The following is a 23,043-nucleotide window of genomic DNA, read 5'->3' on the forward strand; positions in this document are numbered from 1 at the left end:
AAAAAAAGTGATTTTTGAACGTTTGGTGTCGTTTTGTGATGAAAACAAGTTGGTATGAACGAAGCAGGAAAGAAAAGATCAAACTCAGAGAATCGATATCAGCTCCATAAGTGAGTTTATCACACTACATGATATATATACACTGCAAAAACTCAACATCTTTCCAAGAATATTTGTCTTATTTCTTGTCAAAATGTCTCATTTCTAGTCAAAATTAATCTCTTTTCACTTAAAATAAGACTCATCACCTTAAAATTAACTTGTTTTTAATCATTTTCACTTGTTTCAAACAAATTTTCACTTGAAATAAGTAGAAAAATCTGCCAGTGAAAGCAAGTTTTTTGTGCTTGTAATAAGAAAGAAAAACTTATCAGATTTTTCTACTTATTTAAGTTTAAGTTTATTTATTTAAAATAGGGACAATACATATTAATGGACATATATACATGTAAATATGCAAGATTATAGCCAACGGCTAATTTCCATCTTTAGTCCCTTCGGTCAAGTAAAAATCTGCTTGAAAGAAGTAAAAAGTGTCTAAAAAACAAGCTACCTTTTATGTGATAAGTCTTATTTTAAGTAGAATGAGATTTGTTTTGACTAGAAATATTCTTGGTAAGATTTAGAGTTTTTGCAGTGTATGTAGGCTATATTTAGACTTTATTGGTGTTAACTTGGGATGAAACCTGGAGACGTTTAATCTGTGAAATAAATTTTAAAATTTAAAGACATAAAAGTTCAGATAAACTGGTTTCATCCAGCTCAGTGTTATAATATCTCAGTTATAGATCAGATAATAACAGCAGATCGTTCAGTTTCTTTATTTCTCCGATAATATTTATATAATCTGAAGGTTTTCTCAGGTTAGTTTTGTTTGATGGACTCTCATATTGATTTATATCAGGATGTGATCATCTACAGGTTGTTTATAGAACTGAGACATTTATTACAGACAAATAGCCTTAGCCTATGTTGTTTTCTATTTGATTGATTTTATGATTTGTTTTAATTCCGAATTGTTGGTTTGTTTTTGGCCTAGTGACTATTAAGTATTTTTTTTAACCCTCCTCACATTTTAAGTTTTAGGTTAAACTTCCAGATCAATCATTTAAACTTTTTATTTTTAGGCCAGAGAATTGTGGGATTTGTAGTTTTTGAACGATCGCAGGTTGTGATCTTTCTTTTTTGTGATTTTCCCGGTTCGCACATGTATTTTTTTAGGGGCAAATGCGAGTGAAATGCTCGCCCCATGGTGGGCATAAGAAAATTTAAGACCTGTATAAAGTTATTTAAGACTTGAACACAATAATTCAACAAATTTAAGACATTTTAAGGCCTAAAATTTAGATTTTCAAATATTAGACTTTTTTTAGACTTTTTAAGACCCTGCGGATACCCTGTAAAATCCTATTGGACACAAGCTGTGTTTGTCAAAGAAGGAAACCCTAACCCCTAAAAGCAGCACATCAGTGCAGCTGCTTTCAAAGAGTTCATTCTCACTAACAAGAGTTAAAAGCTCCTTACATTCATTTAGAAAAAATTATAGTCATTCATTGATGTGGAGAATAAGACATTTACTCTGACTCTGACTTTGACTTAAAGCACATTTAAAAAGTGTGTGTGTGTGTGTGTGTGTGTGTGCGTGCGTGCGTGCGTGCGTGCGTGCGTGCGTGCGTGCGTGCGTGTGCGTGTGTGTGTGTGTGTGTGTGAGGCCAAGGTGTCAATGTGCTGTGGTGTTTCCTGCTGTGTGTGTGTGTGACTGTAGTAAACTCTGCAGGAATGTGAGTGTGAACTTCCTCTCCCTCTTCACCTTCTTCTCCTCCTCCATCTTCTTCTTTTCTTTTTCTTCTCCTCCATCTTTTTCTTTTCCTTTTCTTCCTTTCCCTCTTTTCTTCTTTTTCTCCTTCTTTTCCTCCGTTTCATCTTCTTCTCCTTTTCTTCTTTTTCTCCATCTTTTCCTCTTCTTCTCCTTCTCCACCCTTTCTTTTTCTCCCTTTTCTTTTTTCCTCTCCTTCTTCTTCTCCTCCATCTTCTTCTTTTCCTTTTCTTCTTCTCCCTCTTTTCTTCTACTTCTTTTCTTTATCTTCTTTTTCTCCACCTTTTCATCCTCTTCTCCTTCATTTTATTCCTCTACTTCTTTTCTTCTTCTTTTTCTCACTCTTTCATTATTTTTCTCACTTATTCTACTTTTTTTCTTCCTCTTTTTCTTTTTTCTTATTTTCCATCTTCTCCTCCCTTTCTTTTTCTCCCTCTTTTCTTTTCTTCCTCTCCTTCTCCACCTTCGTTTTTCCTTCTTCTCCACCCTGTCTTTTTCTCACTCTTTTCTCTTTCTTCTTCTTATTTTCTTCCTCTTCTTCTCCACCTTTTCTCCTCCTTCTTCTCATTCTTCCTCTTCTCTTCCTTCTTCTCCCTTTCTTTTTCTCCCACTTTTCTTTTTTCTTCTTATTCTACTTATTTTCTTCCTCTCCTCCACCTTCTTTTTTCCTTCTTCTCCACCCTGTCTTTTTCTCACTCTTTTCTCTTTCTTCTTCTTATTTTCTTCCTCTTCTTCTCCACATTTTCTCCTCCTTCTTCCCATTCTTCCTCTTCTTTTCCTTCTTCTCCCTTTCTTTTTCTCCCACTTTTCTTTTTCTTCTTATTCTACTTCTTTTCTTCCTCTTCTTCTCCACCTTTCCTTCTCCTTCTTCCCATTCTTCCTCCTCTCCTCCTCTCCCTTGCAGCCGCAGCAGCTCTCCGTGTTGTTTATCGTGTAGTAACATTATCTTTGGCTGGAGGAGAGCATGAAATCAGAACAACAATAGAAACAGCGGAGCAGAGGAGGAGGAGGAGGAGGAGGAGGTGGGGGGAGGTGGTAGTGGAGGAGGAGGAGGAGGAGGAGGAGGGGGCGGGGGGAGCAGCAGCTTCCTCACAGCGGAAGGAGACGACGGATCTCCTGCAGGACAATGTGAGACACGGAGAGTTGATCCAGCAGCAGGATGGGAGCAGCGGACACCGTGTGATCCCACTGCTGCAGCAGCAACAACACTCAGAGGAATAATAATAATAATAATAATACAGATAATAATACTGATCCCAGACCCGCCGGGGGGAGGGGGGGGGTTTGCGCTTTGCTTTGTGTTGTTTTCCTTCCTCCGCCGGGGGCCGCGGCCGCAGCGATGGGCAGCGGGCGCTGAGGGCCTCGAACCGGGGCCAGAAGCAGAGGAAGATGGGTGTCTGTGTGTGTGCGCTGCGGAGCCTGCTGCTGCTGTTGTCTACTTTTTGTTTGCTCATACGAGGTGAGTGTGGCCTTGCTACACAACACACATACACTACACACACATACACATTACACACACACTACAGGCTACACACTTTAACTCCTAATGTGTGTGTGTTTGGTACAAAACAAAGCAGCTTTTATTAACATGCGGAGGAATCAGAAATCAGAACCGAGGCCCAGTGTCCGCCTGCGGGCTGCGGTGCTGCTTCTCCCCCGGGCAGAGCGCTCCTGCTGCGGGGGAAGGGAGCCACAACCAGCCGCTGTAGCATCGTTAGCATGTTAGCATGTAGCATAAAGCAGGGAGGAGAGATGGTGGTGGTGGTGGAGGAGGAGGAGGAGGGGGAGGAGAGAAGAGGAGAAAAACAGGCCGGTTTCCCCCGGTACCGAGGCGGGTTAGAGGGGGTTTAGCCTATAGACCGGGGGAAGGTGGAGGGGTTCGGCCGAGCTGCAGCGGCTGCTAAGCGGCTAAGTTTGTGTGAAGTGTTGGAGAGTTTATGGAGCTGTTAGCACAACAGATGCTAGGTGGCTAAAGCAGCTACAGAGTGAACACAAAGCTGCTGATGGAAAACACGGAACCTGCTGCTGCTGCTGCTGCTGCTGCTGCACTCACCTTTACCTGTGTGTGTTGTGTGTCCGTGTGTGTGTAGGGAGAGACACACAACACACACTTAGGTCACTATAACACAACAGTATAAACTATAACACAACCAGGACACAGGGAGAGTTTGTTAAAAACATGTTGGACTGAACCTGGGTCTGTTAAAACTACTGATCAATAATCACTGATCAGTAGCTCAGACACTGATTTCTGTTCATTTTGATCAGTTAATATTGAACTGGGGCTCAGGATGTCTTGTTTTTATTATTATTATGGATTAATCTGTTGATTATTGTCTATAAAACTAAAGGTTCTGGTTTTTTGGAGCAAACAGACTTTTATTTTGATATATTGTGTGGTATTGATCAGTGTATTTGTTATTGATCAGACTAAACTCAGGGTTCAGACCTGATCGTATCAATAACATCAGGATGAAAGTTTATTTCTTGTGTAGAAAGTTGTGTTAAAACATGTTAAACCACTGGACTGAACCTGGTTCTGTTAAAACTACTGATCAATAATCACTGATCAATAACTCAGACACTGATTTCTGTTGATTCATCTTCATTTCGATCAGTTAATATTGAACTGGGACTCAGGATTATTATTAATATTGATTAATCTGTTGATTATTGTCTATAAAACTAGTGACAAACTAAAGGTTCAGGTTTGAGGCTGAAACAGACTTTTGTTTTGAAAGGTATTGATCAGTGTATTTGTTATTGATCAGACTAAACTCAGGATTCAGACCTGATCGGATCAATAACATCAGGGTGAAAGTTTATTTCTTGTGTAGAAAGTTGTGTTAAAACATGTTAAACCCACTGGACTGAACCTGGATCTATCTATCTATCTATCTATCTATCTATCTATCTATCTATCTATCTATCTATCTATCTATCTATCTATCTATCTATCTATCTATCTAGTCTGATCAATAACAAACACACTGATCAATACCTGACACAATATGTCAAAATAAAAGTCTTTTTCAGCCCAGGAGCTCAGGATGTTTTCATTATTGATCGATCTGCTGATTATTGTCCATAAAACCAGTAACAAACCAAAGGTTTGCGGCTGAAAAATACTTTTATTTTGCCATATTTTGTCAGGTATTGATCAGTGTGTAGATAGATAGATAGATAGATAGATAGATAGATAGATAGATAGATACTTTATTGATCCCAAGCTGGGAAATTACTGATAAACTGAGGATTCAGACCTGATCGGATCAATAACATCAGGATGAAAGTTGATTTCTTCTGTAGAAAGTTGTGTTTATAACATGTTAAAGGGATAGTTCAACCAAAATTGAAATTTCGTGCAGCAGTGCATGTCCATACGACGGTTGAGAACGGAGCTCACTTTTCTTCTTCGTCCAAAAAGACACACCAAAAAACATCCAGATACCTCCATGCTGCTCGTATGTAATGTCCGTCTTGTATTGAAGCCCTGACATGAGAAATTGTTCTGATAAAAATAAAATAAGTCTATATTTTAATAAGCTTGTTTGTAGCGGAAGCTCCCAGTGTCTCAGTTCACTGCTCTTCCTGGTTCGTCCAAATCTGCGTCCGTGAGATTTGCACCGGTGTCGCGCGAGATACTGGTTTAGTTTAGTTTTAACGGAGTTCAACAAGTGGTGAATCAGTTTTAGTTTAGTTTTTATTTTAGAGGAATTGACTGGTTTTTATTGAGTCTTAGTTGTAGTTTTTATTTTAGTTTATATTTTACAGACCTCTGAAGATGAACTTGTTCCCTTTTAGTTGCATCCATCCCATAATGTTCCCATCAGTCCTCATCAGGTTCCGTTTACTCTTTTCTACCTGTGGGTCGTACTCCAAGTCGTCCCATATTGAGCTTACCACTGCTTTTTTAAATTATTGTTACTTTTTCTTTCTTTTTAGAATTTTTACAACTTTTTTTTTTTTTACTTTTTTCTTTACTTTTTTATTTTTTTTAATAGAATTTTTACAACTTTTTTTTTTTTACTTTTTTCTTTACTTTTTTTTTTTTTTTTTTTAGAATTTTTACAACTTTTATTTAGCTACTTTTTTCTTTTCTGTCTTTTAGAATTTTTACCACTTTTTATTTATTTATTTACTTTTTTTTTTTTTGAATTTTTACAACTTTTTTTGTTACTTCTCTTCTTTTTTTAAAGAATTTTTGCCACTTTTTTTTAAATAAAAATTTTCTCTTTACTTTTTCTTTTACACTTTTTCTAGAAATGTTTAAATGTTTTTGGAGAAATTGTATCAGTTTTTTCCAGAAATTTCTCTACAATAATTCCAAAAATTCACAAAACTGAACATACGCCGACTAAAAAAGTATCATTCTTCAGCCTCAGAACAAGTATTTGTGTATTTCTGGTGTTAGCTTCAACGTTTTGTCCAGTGTGGGTCCGTGGTCGTTGATGTAAAACAGTTTGTGAACCTCTGTCCTGACCCACCTGTGTGACTTTTTGCTGCACTACACACACTCAGTTTTCTTTTGCTTCCAGAGGCTCCACACTTTGGAATTCTCATCTTCATGTAGTTAAATTATCTTCATCCCTCAATACTTTTAACTCTTAAGTTAAGACTGAAAGCTTAAACCTGTTAAATCAAGGTTCCTAATAGTTTCTTTCCAGTATATTTGTCATTGGATCATTATCTCTTTACATGCTCATACACTCACTCAGTTAAACACAATTATTTTATATTTATACACACCCATGTTTTTATTTCTGACTTCTTTGAGTGTGTGCTATAAAATGGCACTTGTATTGCTTTCTTTTTTGTTGTTATTTGTTGTTGCTTTCTCCTATTGTTGTTGTTGATTTATCTTCTGCACTGCAAAAAATCAAATATCTTACCAAGGATATTTGTCTTATTTTTAGTCAAAATGTCATTTCTGGTCAAAACAAATCTAATACTTCAAATAAGATTCATCGCATTATAAAGTAGCTTGTTTTTAGACACTTTTTACTTCTTTCAAGCAGATTTTCACTTAAAATTAGTAGAAAAATCTGATAGTGGAGCAAGTTTTTCTTTCTTATTACAAACACAAAACAACTTGCTTTCACTGGCAGATTTTTCTACTTATTTCAAGTGAAAATTAGTTTGAAACAAGTGAAAATGATCTAAAAACAAGTTAATTTTTAGGTGATGAGTCTTATTTTAAGTGGAAAGAGTTTAGTTTTGACTAGAAATGAGACATTTTGACAAGAAATAAGACAAATATTCTTGGAAAGATTTAGAGTTTTTGCAGTGTATAGGGTTTTTTAACCTCTCCCGCACTTACTATTCTTGTTTCATTTCTGTTTTTTTGTAATTGTCTTTTATTATGGAGCAAATAAATACATACAAATACTCCGCCCCCCCCCCCCCTCTTACCCAGCTGTGCCTCTGCTGCTGTATGCGAACCGCCGGGACCTTCGGCTCGTCGACGCGGCGCACGAGAAGGCCAACGCCACGGTGGTGGTGGGCGGGCTGGAGGACGCCGCGGCCGTGGACTACGTGTACGCGCTGGGCCTCATCTACTGGAGCGACGTGAGCGAGGAGGCCATCAAACGCACCGTCTTCAACCAGTCGGGCGCCAGCGAGGTGCAGACGGTGGTGCCGGGCCTGGCCTCGCCCGACGGCCTGGCCTGTGATTGGCTCGGCAGGAAGCTGTACTGGACCGACTCGGAGACCAACCGCATCGAGGTGTCGGAGCTCGACGGAGCGCTGAGGAAGGTCCTGTTCTGGCAGGAGCTGGACCAGCCACGAGCCATCGCCCTGGACCCCGAGAGAGGGTGAGTGTAAAAACTAACTAATTAAAGGGATAGTTCACCCAAAATTGAAATTTCCCTCATTATCTCCTCCCCCTCATGTGGACTAACGCCTAAATTCCACTGGATGCGGAACGGCTGCAGATCCGCTCCGGTATGGCGGCGGAGCCGTTACGTATTAATTACCGTAAAACTTCAAATAAGGGCCGAGTCCCAAATTGCCGCCGGTCCCAATTAACCGCCGGGTCAAACATTGTTTTTCTGGTTGCCAAAAAATATTCTATGCAAATATAGCGGGTGTCTCGTGACGTTAAAGACGGCCGAGGACTGACGAGACGCCTCTGGGCTGGTTGCTCCTGCCCGGTCTGTCCACTCCTCTCATCCGCACTTCAGCACCTGTCCTGGGCTGCACCGTGTCGGCTCGGCTCGCTCCTCGTTTTAAATGACTTTACTCCTTTTAAAAGTAGCGTAAACAGCCTACTGTTCTCCGATTACTCATACGCGTATTTAGTTAGGCTACGTTGCATTATTATTAGTTATAGGCACCGGCATCCGGCAGCCGGAGCAACACGCAGAGCTTCTATTTTTGCCGTACGGCGGAGCACGGCGCATCAAGCAGCACAGAGCAGGTCGTGTATGACAGGAAATTGCGGGCAAAATACAAAATAAAACACCCGGTTAATTTTCAAAATAAAATACACCATGTTTACAGCGGAGCATATTTCCTGCTTTACACCTTGAAAATGTTGTAATGGGCAGCGACCGGCCTGAAGTAAGCAGCTCGGAGGTTTTCAGACATCAACATCACGGACGGAACCGGTGTGAGTTGACGGAGTCGGAGTACACAGCCGTTCCGTAGCGGACCTGTTTCAGAATCGTTCCGCATCCAGTGGAATCCCGGCGTAAGGGCTGGGAGAAGTTTCAGAGTCCTCCGTGGCTTCTCTGAGTTACAGCGGGGCTCCGTGCAGCACTGCATGTCCATATGACGGTTGAGAACGGAGCTCACTTTTCTTCGTAACAAAAAGACACACCAAAAAACATCCAAATACCTCCATGCTGCTCGTATGTAATGTCCCTCTTGTATTGAAGCCCCGAGAAACTGTTCTGACATTACAGATGAGCACTATTAAGCCCCTTAAGCGGCGTTCACACCAAACGCGATAGACGCGGATGGAGCAGCAACTCTACATTGAAAATCAATGCAAATGGCGCGATGACACGCGATTCAGGCGGAGGCGGCGCAAATAAAGTTGAAAATATTGAACTTTTCAGGCGGCATCGCGCCACGACATCCAATCAGCGACGAGTTCAAGCCGACGACGTCACTTCTCTGTACGGTTGTTTACACTCAGAACAACATGAAGGAGAAGCTAATTGTAGTGAACAAAAAAAACAACAAAGAAAAACACACACACAGTGAACACAGACACGACGGCATGTGGTTTTCTGACTTGTACAGCGGTAGTACAGTGCAGCAACGGTGGTGATATCAGCCACGATCGACGTGGAAAGAGAGCGGGTTGAGATCACCGGTTCAAAAATTAACGGTCTAGCGCGAATGAAGCGCCTGACGCGTGTGAACGCCCCATTAGTCCACATGAGGGGGAGTAGATAATGAGTGAAATTTCAATTTTGGGTGAACTATCCCTTTAAGTGAATGCAACATGTTTCTATGAAGCTCCACTGTGTTTCAGCAGCTTCCCAACCTGGGTCTCGACTCCGCCAGACTTTGAATTAGATCTAGTTTCACAAACATGTCGACTTGACTTGAAGTTTTGGTTCCTGTCTTCTAGCAGAGACGGAAATCACAGAATTCACCAAAATAAAAGTGTTCACCAACATAAAACTTATAAAATAGACATTAACTTGTAATACAATAAAAGCTAAAGGTTAAAAACTTAATGGCTCGGGGACTTTCTTGTAAATTATATTCCTTAAATTAAAAAGTTTCACCGCATTTTATTAGCTTGGTGCTTTTATTTTGAAGGAAAGGCCTGTCTCTCTCTCCCTTGGTCCGTTTCCTACCAAAACAATGATACACACACACACACACACACACACACACACACACACACACACACACACACACACACACACACACACACACACACACACACACACACACACACACACACACACACACACACTCCAGAGAGCAGCAGGATTAGATGTAAATCCAGCAGGACTCAGATAAAAGAAGCTCTAATGTATTCATGAGTTTATTTAAATGTGAGTTTCTCTCTCTCTCTCAGTCTATTCATAGAGACTCGTCCTCCTCTGTTTGATCTGTCAGAGATAAAAGTGGCTCGTTGCTTTCTCTCTCTCTCTCTCTCTCTCCGTCCTCGCTCTGAGTCGTCGTTGTTGTTGTAGTTTGTTGTGTTGGATGTCATCACGAGACACAGGTGAACCAATCAGAAGTGGCTCCGCCCCCACGGCACCAAAAGAGGATGATAATAACATCTGTATTTCCTGTTTGTGAGATCGTTCTGCTGTTTCCACGGTTACAGGAGAAGTTGGAGACGACAGGAAGTGCGTTTTATTCTGAAAACTCCAGAGATGCGTTTTATTTGGAAACTTCAGAGCTGCGATTTATTTTGAAAACTCCAGAGCTGCGATTTATTTTGAAAACTCCAGAGCTGCGTTTTATTTTGAAAACTGCAGGGCTGCGTTTTATTTAGAAAACTCCAGTAGTTGCGTTTTATTCTGAAAACTCCAGGAGCTGCGTTTTATTTTGAAAACTCCAGGAGTTGCGTTTTATTTTGAAAACTCCAGGAGCTGCGTTTTATTTTGAAAACTCCAGTGCTGCGTTTTATTTTGAAAACTCCAGAGCTGCATTTTATTTTGAAAACTCCAGCGATGCGTTTTATTTTGAAAACTCCAGAGCTGCGTTTCATTTTGAAAACTCCAATTGCTGCGTTTTATTTTGAAAACTCCAGGAGCTGCGTTTTATTTTGAAAACTCCAGAGGTGCGTTTTATTTTGAAAACTCCAGAGCTGCGTTTTATTCTGAAAACTCCAGAGCTGAGTTTTATTTTGAAAACTGCAGAGCTGAGTTTTATTTTGAAATCTCCAGAGCTGCGTTTTATTTTGAAAACTCCAGGAGCTGCGTTTTATTTTGAAAACTCCAGTGCTGCGTTTTATTTTGAAAACTCCAGAGCTGCATCTTATTTTGAAAACTCTAGGGCTGCGTTTTATTTTGAAAACTCCAGAGCTGCGTTTTATTTTGAAAACTCCAGAGCTGCATCTTATTTTGAAAACTCCAGAGCTGCATCTTATTTTGAAAACTCTAGGGCTGCGTCTTATTTTGAAAACTCCAGAGCTGCGTTTTATTTTGGAAATGAAGCTGCGTTTTATTTTTGAAAACTCCAGGAGTTGCGTTTTATTTTGAAATCTCCAGAGCTGCGTCTTATTTTGAAAACCCTGTGGTTGTGTTACCTGGCAGGACGAGGTGAAGCTGGGATCACACCCCCATCCCCCGCTGTGTGTGTGTGCGTGTGTGTGTATCTCTCTGTGTGTGTGTGTGTGTCTCATTACGGCTGCTACACAAACTGAGTCCGTCACTGAGGCATAAAATGGGTTACATACGTCTGATCTGGGTTGTTGTGTTTGTTTGCGTGTATGTGTGTCTCTCTCTGTGTGTGTGTGTGTGTGTGTGTGTGTGTGTGTGTGTGTGTGTGTGTGTGTGTGTGTGTGTGTGTGTGACAAAGGCTCATTGTTGCCGCGGCAGCTGTTTTGTTTTTGCAGCAGCAGCAACAGGCCAGATACACGAGGAGGAAAAAAACTCTGTTTGGTTTGAGAAGAGATGAAGTGGAGGTTCTTGTCCTGGTTCTTGTCCTGGTTCTGGTTCTGGTTCTGGTTCTGGTTCAGCAGCTGTGACTCCACCTGTAGAAACGGTTCCAGTTGATCTGTGTCTCAGATGTTTGGAGACAAACAGCTGCTGACAACATCTGTCCTCCGCCCAGTCACGATCTGTCCTGAGATCAGAGCAGTTTACGGCAGTTTACAACAGTTTACTGCAGTTTACTGCAGTTTACTACAGTTTACTACAGTTTTCTGCAGTACTGAGGTTTACAACAGTTTACTACAGTTTACTGCAGTTTACTACAGTTTACTACAGTTTTCTGCAGTACTGAGGTTTACAACAGTTTACTACAGTTTACTGCAGTTTACTACAGTTTACTACAGTTTTCTGCAGTACTGAGGTTTACAACAGTTTACTACAGTTTACTGCAGTTTACTACAGTTTACTACAGTTTTCTGCAGTACTGAGGTTTACAACAGTTTACTGCAGTTTACGACAGTTTACTACAGTTTTCTGCAGTACTGAGGTTTACAACAGTTTACTACAGTTTACAACAGTTTACAACAGTTTACAACAGTTTACTACAGTTTACTGCAGTACCAGTGTTTCCCATTAATTAACGACACAGAAAAAAAAATCCAAAAATTTTTTTTTTCAATTTTTTTCTCACGTGTGTCAACATGCGGTGCGCCCGCACGCGAGAGAGGCAGCAGGTTGCGAGGCTGACTGGCAGAATTGAGAGCTGGTGAAACGCTAGCATGGTTATTTAAAAAAAGAAAACACCATCCCTCATCTCTGCCTGCACATAGACACACGCACTAATTGCTCAGCTGCAGCGCTATATCGCTGCAGTCCCCCCCCCCCGGTCGCGCCATGGTCTTCTGAAATCCTGTGGGAAACACTGAGTACACTGAGGTTTACTACAGTTTGTCAGTGCCTGATCCGTACCCGGAACAAGATCCATTCCAGACGCTTCTGCGCATGCGGCAGCAATGCTAACTGATAGCTTAGCAATATAGCAGCTAAAAGTCGCTGTAACTGTTAAAACGTCACTTTATTCATTTTAAATATTTTTTCATGCGAGAAAGTCACAGTTTAGAGTCCTGATCTGTGGTCAGTTTATCCAACTGACGTCTGTTGGGAAGTTTGGGGAGAAGTGCAGAGCTACAGGGAGTAGCCACCGGGAGCTAACGTTAGCTCGCTGCTCGGCTCATCTCAGAGGCAGCAGCGGCCGGCTGAGGGGATCGAACCTGTGATCGACCGGTCACCCAGACGTCGTCATGCCGGTGGAGAAAGGAGCAGATTAATTTATGGTTTCATTGATTAGTTTGTGTAAATGAAAAGTGAAGCTTCAGGAGGAGCTGGTCAGAGGAGCAGAAATCACCACATTTACATCAATAAATAAATGTTTTACATTAACTGATCGGTCACATTACATTTAATTTAATCAGAAACAGAACAGAGGGGAATTCATTGCGACGTGCTTGTGTTTTTCACAAAGAATATCTCTGTTTTCATCCATATCCGCCGTGTCGCTGTAAACTAAAAGAAGGGGGGAAGAGCGCATGCGCAGAAGCGTCTGGAACGGATCGTGTTCCGGGTACGGATCGGACACTAACACAGTTTACTGCAGTACACTGTGGTTTACAACAGTGTGGTTTACAACAGTGTGGTTTACAACAGTTTACTACAGTTTACAACAGTTTACTACAGTTTACTGCAGTACACTGTGGTTTACAACAGTTTACTACAGTTTACAACAGTTTACTGCAGTACACTGTGGTTTACAGTAGTTAACTGCACTTTACAAGAGTTTACTATTGTTTACACTTTACTACAGTACACTGTGGTTTACTGCAGTTTACAGGAGTTTACTACAGTTCAACACAGTTTACTGCAGTTTAAAGTTTACTGTAGTTTATTGTTTACAGAACTTTGACTGAGCAGTTTTGACAGGTTTCTGTGTGTTTGTGTTTGTGTTGTTGTTGTTGTTGTTGGTCTGCTCTGACGGTGGTGGTCTGGAGAGAATCAGTTGCTATGGCAACAGAGTAAGCTAATGAACGTGGAGCTGATGCAGCTTCTGGTCTCTGGTGTTGAACTGGTTCTGTGGCTCTGAGCTGGAACGTGGAGCTGGACTCGGTTCAACTGATGATTAATGCTTCAGGTAGCAAACACAAAGCTGCTCTGTGTCTGTGTGTAGTGTGTGTGTGTGTGTGTGTGTGTGTAGTGTGTCTGTGTGTGAATGTGTGTGTAGCATTTCTCCATATTTTGTACTTCTGGCCGTCCGGGGCCACATTGTTCAGACTGGAGGAGGAGCTGTAGTAGTGTAGCGTTTTGTGTGTCTTTGTATCTATGTATCTGTGTGTGTGTGTGTGTGTGTGTGTGTGGGTCATATCTGCAACACAGTGACAGGAAGTGATGTCATCATTCATTTTTTTTTACATGAATTTCCCTCTAAAACAACTCTGTGTGGTAACGTTGTGTTATTATCTCATAGCGTGGTGAATGTGCAGCTCACAACTTGTCCACCAGAGCGTTGTGGAGTTGTTGGATTGTGTATTTGATGAGTTTGATGAGGGAAACCAACTGAGAAATCCCATAATGAGCCTCCGTAGCGTAGCTCTGAGCAGCTCACGGCTCTGCTCCGCCGTTCTAAAAACAGCTTGCACCGACAATTAAAGGTAACGAACCTACTGCTGTGACTATAGGGATTATGGCAATGGGGGGAATTTGACTAAATGTTGAACTATCCCTTTAAGGAGGGTGGTTTCACTTTATTTTGCGTTTTTAAGCCTCAAAAACGCAGTCGCCATTGAAACTAAAGGCACATCCCATAAAATACTGTGTCTGGATGCTTCAACTGGCTTCATGTCAACACTGAGCATCATGGGTAATGTAGTCTGTGGAGCCGTCCATCAAACTGAGGGTCGTTTAGTTGAATTAGATAAACTTTATTAACATTTTTATTCTTGTATGTGTGTCTGTGTGTGTGTGTGTTTGTGTGTGTTACTGTGTGTGTGTGTGTGTATAAGGACAAAGACGTCCTGTCCTCAGATGAAGAGGCCTCCTCATTACATCAGACACATTTTTACAGCCGTGTAATTGACTCATTAACGGCCTCAGTCGCTCTCTGGTCGGTGTGTGTGTGTGTGTGTGTGTGTGTGTGTGTGTGTGTGTGTGTGTGTGTGTGTGTGTGTGTGTGTGTGTGTGTGTCTGTGTGTGTGTGTGTGTGTGTGTGTGTGTCTGTGTGTGTGTGTCTGTGTGTCTGTGTGTGTGTGTCCAGCTGTGATGGTAATTAACACAAACAAAGAGCAGAATTAGCAGCACAGCAGTCAACCTCCTCCTGAAGTCGACAGGAAACAGTTTGTGATGACGTCATCATGTTCAGTGATGAGAAAAGGTTTAATACTGTACGACGTTCACAGATGTAAACGTTCTTCAACTCAACTTTATTTATAAAACACTTTACAAACGGTGATATCACATCATGCACAGACATATACACAGGGATGCAAACAGCGCGCCGAAAAGCGAAACTCGCTTTTTTCATGACCAATTAGGTGACTTGTGTGAGTCATGTGAATTATGACTAACATTCAGTGAAGACCTAAAAAATCACTATCTCCAAAATGGAAATATTGCAAAGGAATTTTTTTTTTTAAGCATTTTTAATCTAGAAATGTTGGCCTTCTGAAAACTATGTCCATCTATATGCACTCAATACTTGGTTGGGGTTGAACTACTGGAAATTGACTTTTCTGTGATATTGTAATGTACTTATTTGTTAATGGTGAGCACCCCCCCCCCCCCCCCCCCCCTGGGAAATTCCTCTCTTTTTTGGTCCTGACCCGTTTGCATCCCTGTGTACAGTATGTACATATGCTTTTTGTTTTTCTTCTCTCTCTTTTGTTGTGTTTTTTTGGGGTCTATAAGGGCACAACATGGCAAGCATTTGTATTATTGTACCCATATACCTACTTTAGTCCGTTACACTGATGCTACCCATGTTTTGTGCAAAAAACGTGAAACATAAAGAAAAAGAAAAAAAAGCCACAGCTGGAACAAAGAGCTGTAGTAGATAAGAATATAAACGTAAGACAGAAAACATAATAACAATACAGCACTGAAACAACAGCAGAGTCTCATGCTGGGTTGGAAGCCAAGGAATAAAAATGTTTTTTAAGATGAGTTTTAAGATGAGTTTAAAACAGAAATCCACCTCTACAGTCAAACACCACACGGTATGAAAGACGGAAGAGCTATAAAAACATTAGACATTAACAAATCGCTGAATTTGATTAGATAGATAGATAGACAGACAGATAACATAAAAGTTATCCAACAAGTGAAACTGATACATTATATAGATCCATAATTACACACAGAATGAAACATTGTCTTGTTCATGTCTTTATTTATTTAATTTCTTTTAATTGTCATGATTATGGCTTCACATTTAATGAAGAACTAAAATTCAGCATCTTAAAACATTTGAATATTAAAAAAGACCTATTAAAAAAATAATAATAATACATTTTAATATGGAAACATTGTCCTTCTGAAAAGTTTGTCCATCTTTATGAACTTATATTATATTTGACTTGAACTACAGTAGAAACAGACTTTTCCATGATGTTCTGGTTTATTGAGATGCAGCTGTGTGGAAATATTCAGTTTGTTTTTGGTTCTGGTTTAGTTTTCTTGGTTTATTTGGCTTTGTGATGGTATAATATAAAACATAAAAATAAAAAAATAAATATTTAGGGTTCTCATCCTCAGTTAAGCCCCGCCCCCTTTTATCACTCAACTCCACACACACACACCTGATCTACGTGGAGCAGTGTGTGTGTGTGTGTGTTTCTTAAGAGCACTGATGTCCTTGTACTGATGATGCAGCTGTTGCCAGGCAACCAGCACTAGAGCAGATGCAGGCCAAGGATCCTCCGCTCGGCGTAGCGTTCAGGGACGCTCGGAAGTTTCTCTGTTGTTGTTGTTGTTATTAATTTGCTGCTTTTGAAACAATAGGTTGATTAATCGTTGTTATTTTAATATTTATCACATTAGTTAAAGGGACACTTCGCTTTTCCAAAACTCCTCGTTGTCCCTTTAAAGGATAAATAGATGATGAGGCTCACGCTGCTTTTATTTTGGCGGGTCAGCAGTGGAGCTTTTTTAGTCTTTAATCCAAGTGATGATGATGCTGTAACGTGTGGTTTTGCTCTGACAGCTACATGTACTGGACGGACTGGGGCGAGGTGCCGAAGATCGAGCGCGCTGGGATGGACGGGACCAACCGCTCCATGATCATCGATAAGGAGATCTACTGGCCCAACGGCCTCACGCTGGACTACGGCCTGGAGAAGCTGTACTGGGCCGACGCCAAACACAACTTCATCCACCGCTGCAGCCTGGACGGCTCCAACAGGTCAGCACACACACACACACACACACACACACACACACACACACACACACACACACACACACACACACACACACACACACACACACACACACACACACACACACACACACACACACACACACACACACACACACACAGGGAGGAACATTATGGGTTAAAAAGCAAAAAATAAACTTCTTCTGACCTCCAGATATCCAGAATCTGTTTAAAATGAAGGATTCCAGTTATAACCTGAGAAGACCACTGTTATTTGAGAAACCAAAGACTCGAACTACTGTAAAAAATCCCTGTCTTTCTGTTCGAGGGGTTAAAACATCTGGAATAATTGTCCTGAAAATATTAAATGATGCTGTACTCTAGTCAGCTTTAAAAGACTTTATAAGAACAACATCATTTCTCGTTACAGTATGGAAAATTAAGTTCAATGATTTTGTACTATTGGGTTATGCGCTGTGTACAATTCTTTATTTTGTTGTGATCAGAAATGTAAGTGTACTGATTAATTTCAAATGTCTGTGATCTGATCCTTTTGTATTAATGCGTATAATTATTATTATTTTATTTTATTTTTTTTACATTTTTTAAGGTAAAAGGGGTCGGGGTATATAAGCTTTGGCTTCAACCTACACCCTTTCGGTTATATAAGCTTGATATATACCGAAATAAATAAATTAATTAATTAATTCGTTAATGATTAGTTGATTGACCTTGTCGATCGATTAACTATTAATTGAAATGCGGTGATTTTCCTGAGACCTCCTTGCTTCAGTCTCTATGACATAAAAAGCTGAACTTTGCTCATACAGGGCTCTACACTCACATCTGTTTGTTCACTGTAGGAGCACTTTTTTTTTTCCAACTCTCTTTATTGATTTTGACAGTAATACAGACACCATACACATTTACACGTACACGTTTACATATAAAGGTCATTTAAGATATAGTAATTTATGTATCTCTAAATGAAAAATAGACAGATGAAGGGGATTAATTAAATATAAATGCACTCACAAGGGAATAAAACTAAATAAATAACAATAATAAGTTAAGAGCACTTCTAAAACTTGCCATCTGACCATCTGTTGTGGTTAAATAATAATAACAAAACAGCTGCCAGATTCCATAGAACTTTCTTTCTTGATTTTCCAGTAAAAATCTAAGTAGCAGGTTATTTAACCCTTAAATGATGTTGATGGTCCAACGTGACCCTTTTTTTACGTTTGAGAACAGTAAAAACACCCTAAACATTCCTCCTCTGACTTCATTGTGTTGACGTCTAATGTGACTCAGAACACAACGCGTCAGACATGGAAACATTAAAACTTTTTTTAATCAACAGACAGAAGCATTAACTTGAACATTTCACAGAAAAACTCCCGTGGAAAAGGAAAAGGATCGATGAACTGACAATTAATTCAATTTAATCAAGTGAATTCTTGTTTACATGCCTGACTCTGCTCTGTGTGTGTGTGTGTGTGTGTGTTTCAGGGAGGTGGTGGTGAAGGGCGAGCTGCCTCACCCCTTCGCCCTCACCCTGTACGAGGACACTCTGTTCTGGACCGACTGGAACACTCACTCCATCCACTCGTGCAGGAAGCAGACGGGCGGCGAGCAGCGCGTCGTCCACTCCAACATCTTCTCCCCCATGGACATCCACGTCTTCAGCTCCCAGAGGCAGCCCAACCGTGAGTCCAGCTGCCACCTACGACCTCTGACCTCTGACCTCTGACCTCAGGGCCGAGGCTGGTTTTACATTGAATTAAACTGAATGAACTTTATTCATCTGGAAGGAAATTCTTGATGCCAGCTGCCCGTCTATTCACATAGAGCTGCAACTAACGATTATTTTCATAATTAACTGTTGCTGTTTTGGACACCTGAATCTCCCTATGGGCATTAATGAAGGTTTCAATCAATCAAATCAATTAATGAATCAATCAATCATCATATCATCTGGAGGTCAAATAATCGATCCATTTATTTTTTATGAACTTTATTAATCTGGAAGGAAATTCTTGATGCCAGCAGCCCGTTTATTCACATAAGGCTGCAACTAACGATTATTTTCATTATCGATTAACCTGTCGATTATTTAAACGATTACTCTAGTAGTTGTTTGTTCAATAAAATGATAAAAAATGTCTAAAAACACCAATCAGTGTTTCTCAAACCACCAGACATCGTCCTCAAATGTCTTGTTTTGTCCACAAACCAAAGAGAGACTCAGTTTATTGTCATAAAGGAACAAAGAAACCAGAAATATTCACATTGAAGAAGCTGAAATCAGAGAATTTGCCCTTTTTTTTTTTTTTTTAAACATATCTTTATTGTTTTTTTGTACTCATACAACAACACTCAAACATATGGCAGTAATAAAAATAATAATGAAAATATTAATAATACAGAAAAGGTAAATAAATTAAATGTCGTAATAAATGAATGAATTTGCACTTTTTTCTTTAAAAAAACTACTCGGGCGGTGCGTGGCGCAGTGGTTAAAGCTGCCCCATGTAGAGGCTACAGTCCTCAACGCAGGCGTCCCTGGTTCGAATCCCACGTCGGACCATGTCATTCCCCCTCTCTCTGCCTCCCCCTTTCCTGTTTATCTCACTATGTGCTATCCAATAAAGGCAAAAAGGCAAAAAAAAAAAACCCCAAAAAACCTACTCAAACTGATTATTAGATTATCAGAATTGTTGACGATTCATTTAATAATCGATTATTGTTTGATTGATCGATTAGTTGTTGCAGCTCTATATACATTCATTGCAAACAGCACGACAGTAAATAGACAGAATAAATAGATAAAGAGACAGACAGTACCTTTAAAAATATAGGTCAGAGATTAGTCAGGCTGGTTACGTCTTTCTCGTGCTGTCCTTTCATTTATTTATTTATCTAATTATTGAATAATATATTAAAGGGATAGTATCATTTTTTTAAAGTGTGGTTGTATGATCTACAAATAGCCCCCAAGTACTTTAATTGCAGTAGAAGACTCTCTGCACTCCTCCCGTGCAGGAAAAACAGTTTTTATTTGGACCTAACCAACTCACGTATCCCTCCGCCCAGGGTTAGCGCCCGCCGATCAGCAGTTGGTTCGGTCCAAATAAAAACTGTGTTTTTCCTGCACTTTGAAGGGCTGGAAAAAATTATATTATAGTGAACAATGGAACTGTGTATTTTTTTTCAGGTAAAACCTCTTTTAGGCCGTGAAAATAGGCCGTTTCTTTGGGTCTGTTCACAACACTGTATGTTGTAAATCTCTGGGCAGGGCTATTATGGGCTGGCGTTGCTAACGGGAGGAGTGCAGCGAGTCTTCTACTGCAATTAAAGTACTTAGGGGCTATTTGTAGATCATACAACCACACTTTAAAAAAAATGATACTATCCCTTTAATCTCCCTGTGGGTATAAATGAATGTTTCAATCAATCAATCATTAATCATTAATGTGTGTGTGTGTGTGTGTGTGTGTGTGTTTCAGTGAACAGTCCGTGCTCGGTGAAGAACGGAGGATGTTCCCACCTCTGCCTCCTCTCCCCGGTGAAGCCGTTCTACCAGTGTGCCTGTCCCACCGGCGTCCAGCTGCTGGACGACGGACAGACCTGCAGAGACGGTCAGTGTCCCTCCCTCTGATTGGTCCCTCTCTCTCACTGGTCCCTCTGTTATTGGTCCTAAAGACATTGGTTGTGTCCGAAATCCCTCCCTCATTCCCTCCTCCCTACTCACTATAGTGAATTCAATATAGTGACTATATAGTGACTCACTGGTCAAATAAAAAAACACTTTCGGACACTACTCCGCCGCACAGTTAATGACGTATTACGTCGCGTAATTAAAACGTTACGACCACGATCGTAACGGCCGGTGGTAACGGCCGGTGTAGCATAGACCTACGGGTGTATATGTACCAACATAAAAAGGGAGTTAAGCAATTAAAGCAGAAGTAAGCGATATTTTTGTGTTAATATCGGAAAAACACGAGTGGGTTGCCTGGAACGCTACTAAGTCGTGACTTGAAGCTGTGATTTATGGTTTCAAAAGCCTGCCTGGAACGCAGCATTAGCCAAAACGACCGGATCGCTTACTTCTGCTTTAAGCGGTAATATATATTATATTTAAGCATCAAAGATGTTCAATCAAACCCACATAGTTTGAAACCACGTTCAAAACACACACAGCCAGTGTCACAACTAAGCATAAAGTCCGCTAGCTTAATGCTAACGTATAATGTAAAACACCATAGACGGGCTAACAGAAATTAGCCACGCTATCCGGAGTCTGTGGTCAGTTTATAACGCTTGTTAGGAAATTTGCTCCGACGTTTGTTTTGGGAGTCTGTGGAAGCCGCGACTGGACCCTCATTTTATCGTGACCGGTCCCTCTCTTTATTGTGACCGGTCCCTCACTTGCTTGTGTCCCCAGGAACAAACAGATGAAGTTGTTTCGTGACACATGCTGTTGTGTTGTTCTGTGGTGAGTTGACTCCTCTGAGCCACCGTACTGAACGAGTATCAGTCTGAGTCTCGTGTCCAAGAGTCTGAAAAACAACGTCACACCTCGACACACACACTGACCATGTAAACACACACACACACACTCACACACACACTCTGAGCAGCTGCCGACAGCAACTCGTTACAAACAAGATGAATTCTGGGAAACTCTCCAGACACGCTGACCCTCGACGTCTCAAACGGCTTCAGCATCATGATGAAACAAACTCGTGTGAGTTTGAAGCTGCTGAAAACGGTTCAGAGTATTCAGATATTCCCTGAGCTGCGTCAGAGCGACGTCGGCGTTCGCACATGATCTTCTGTAACAGTTTACAGGAATCGAACAGGCTGGATTCATTAGAGACTGTGTGTGTGTTTTTGAGATTTTGGGCTGTTTCTCCTCTTTAACACGTCTTCTTTCAGAATAGAGTTTATAGGTTTTTATTTTACTTTATTTCGTCAGTAGATTTCTCCTAATAAACTCACCAGGAGTTAGTCTGAGCCGTGTCATGTCAGGTGTCATTGTAAAGCTCTCTCTCTCCTGAACAATGATGTCATTTCCTCCGTATCCGCGATACGATTGACAATAACAATCTGTGTAATTTTACAGTCCAAGTCCACTTTGATCCCTTTCTATATTCTGAAGGTTTTTACAGAGGGGATTGTTGATATATCATTCACAGCCTCATTTATACAACATTTTATTACTAAAAACATGGAGACATTTGATGTTTTAAAGGGCTGGTGACAGTATTTTCTCATTTACAGAGTGATAAAAAGAGATATCCACAATCCTCCTCTGGAAAAACTAAAGACTCTAATATGTTAACAAAATAAAACAAGTAGCTTCATCCATTGTTCAGATTTCTGTTCTGGAAATATATGCAAATTAGCGCATATTTCATCAGATATTGCCTCATTTACATATTTAAACATAACATTTGACAAAACTTGTAATACAAAAAATATTTGTCTTAATGTGAGTGATAAACTTGGGAAGTTTCATGGTGATATCTGTTAGTTAATTTTTTTACCCTATTCACCTGTAGTGTCTCACCAAACACATGATGATTGAGCTTCATCCATTGGTCAGATTTCTATAATATGCAAATGAGCGCATATTTAATGAGATATGGCCTCATTTACATATTTAAACATATAATGTGATGTGTTTCACCTTAAAACTCCCTGATTGGTTCGTTACGTCCTCGCCCGTCCTCGCCGTCGTCATGGTGTTTGTTGGGCTGACCTGCAGTTGCCATGGTAACCCCCCCTCCTTCCCGCCTCTTTTATTTACATGTTTTGGTTGAGTGAGCGATGAGCGGCCGCGGACAAAGAGTCCTTTCACCACCGCGGCAGCTTTAACTCTTTCAAGGCCACACACTGTTGTTGTTCATTATGGGATGTTGTTGTTGTTGAGATGCAGCTAACCTGTTGCTGAGGTAACGGTCCTCAGAGGAGAGGACAGGAAGTAGGCTACCTCTACTGCAGCAGCTTCCTGTTGCTTTTCAGAATAAAAGTTAAGGGCATGAACTTCCTCCCTCCTCCTCTTCCTCCTCCTGCTCCTCCTCACTCTTCTTCATCTTCCTCCTCCTCACTCTTCCTCTTCTTCCTCCTCCTCTTTCTCCTCCTCCTGACTCCTCCTCTTCTCCTCCTCTTCTCTCCTCCTCCTCCTCTCTCTTCCTCCTCCTGCTCCTCCTCCTCCTCCTCCTCTT

General features: G+C 40.7%; 1 protein-coding gene across 3 annotated transcripts in view; it reads left to right on the forward strand.

Moving 5' to 3' along the window:
• Positions 1-2,924: 2,924 nt before the first annotated feature.
• lrp6 (low density lipoprotein receptor-related protein 6) overlaps positions 2,925-23,043 on the forward strand; it is a 53,073-nt gene continuing 32,954 nt past the window's right edge. For all 3 annotated transcript variants that reach the window (XM_083999493.1, XM_083999494.1, XM_083999495.1), the window contains exons 1-5: positions 2,925-3,275; positions 7,233-7,629; positions 16,634-16,831; positions 18,320-18,516; positions 20,317-20,448. In XM_083999493.1, the coding sequence (XP_083855619.1) occupies positions 3,206-3,275; positions 7,233-7,629; positions 16,634-16,831; positions 18,320-18,516; positions 20,317-20,448 (994 nt within the window). In that variant the 5' untranslated portion in view covers positions 2,925-3,205. The remainder of the gene's footprint in view (positions 3,276-7,232; positions 7,630-16,633; positions 16,832-18,319; positions 18,517-20,316; positions 20,449-23,043) is intronic.

The sequence above is a fragment of the Trachurus trachurus genome (genome assembly GCF_905171665.1).
Source record: "Trachurus trachurus genome assembly, chromosome: 23".
Classification (NCBI taxonomy): domain Eukaryota; kingdom Metazoa; phylum Chordata; class Actinopteri; order Carangiformes; family Carangidae; genus Trachurus; species Trachurus trachurus.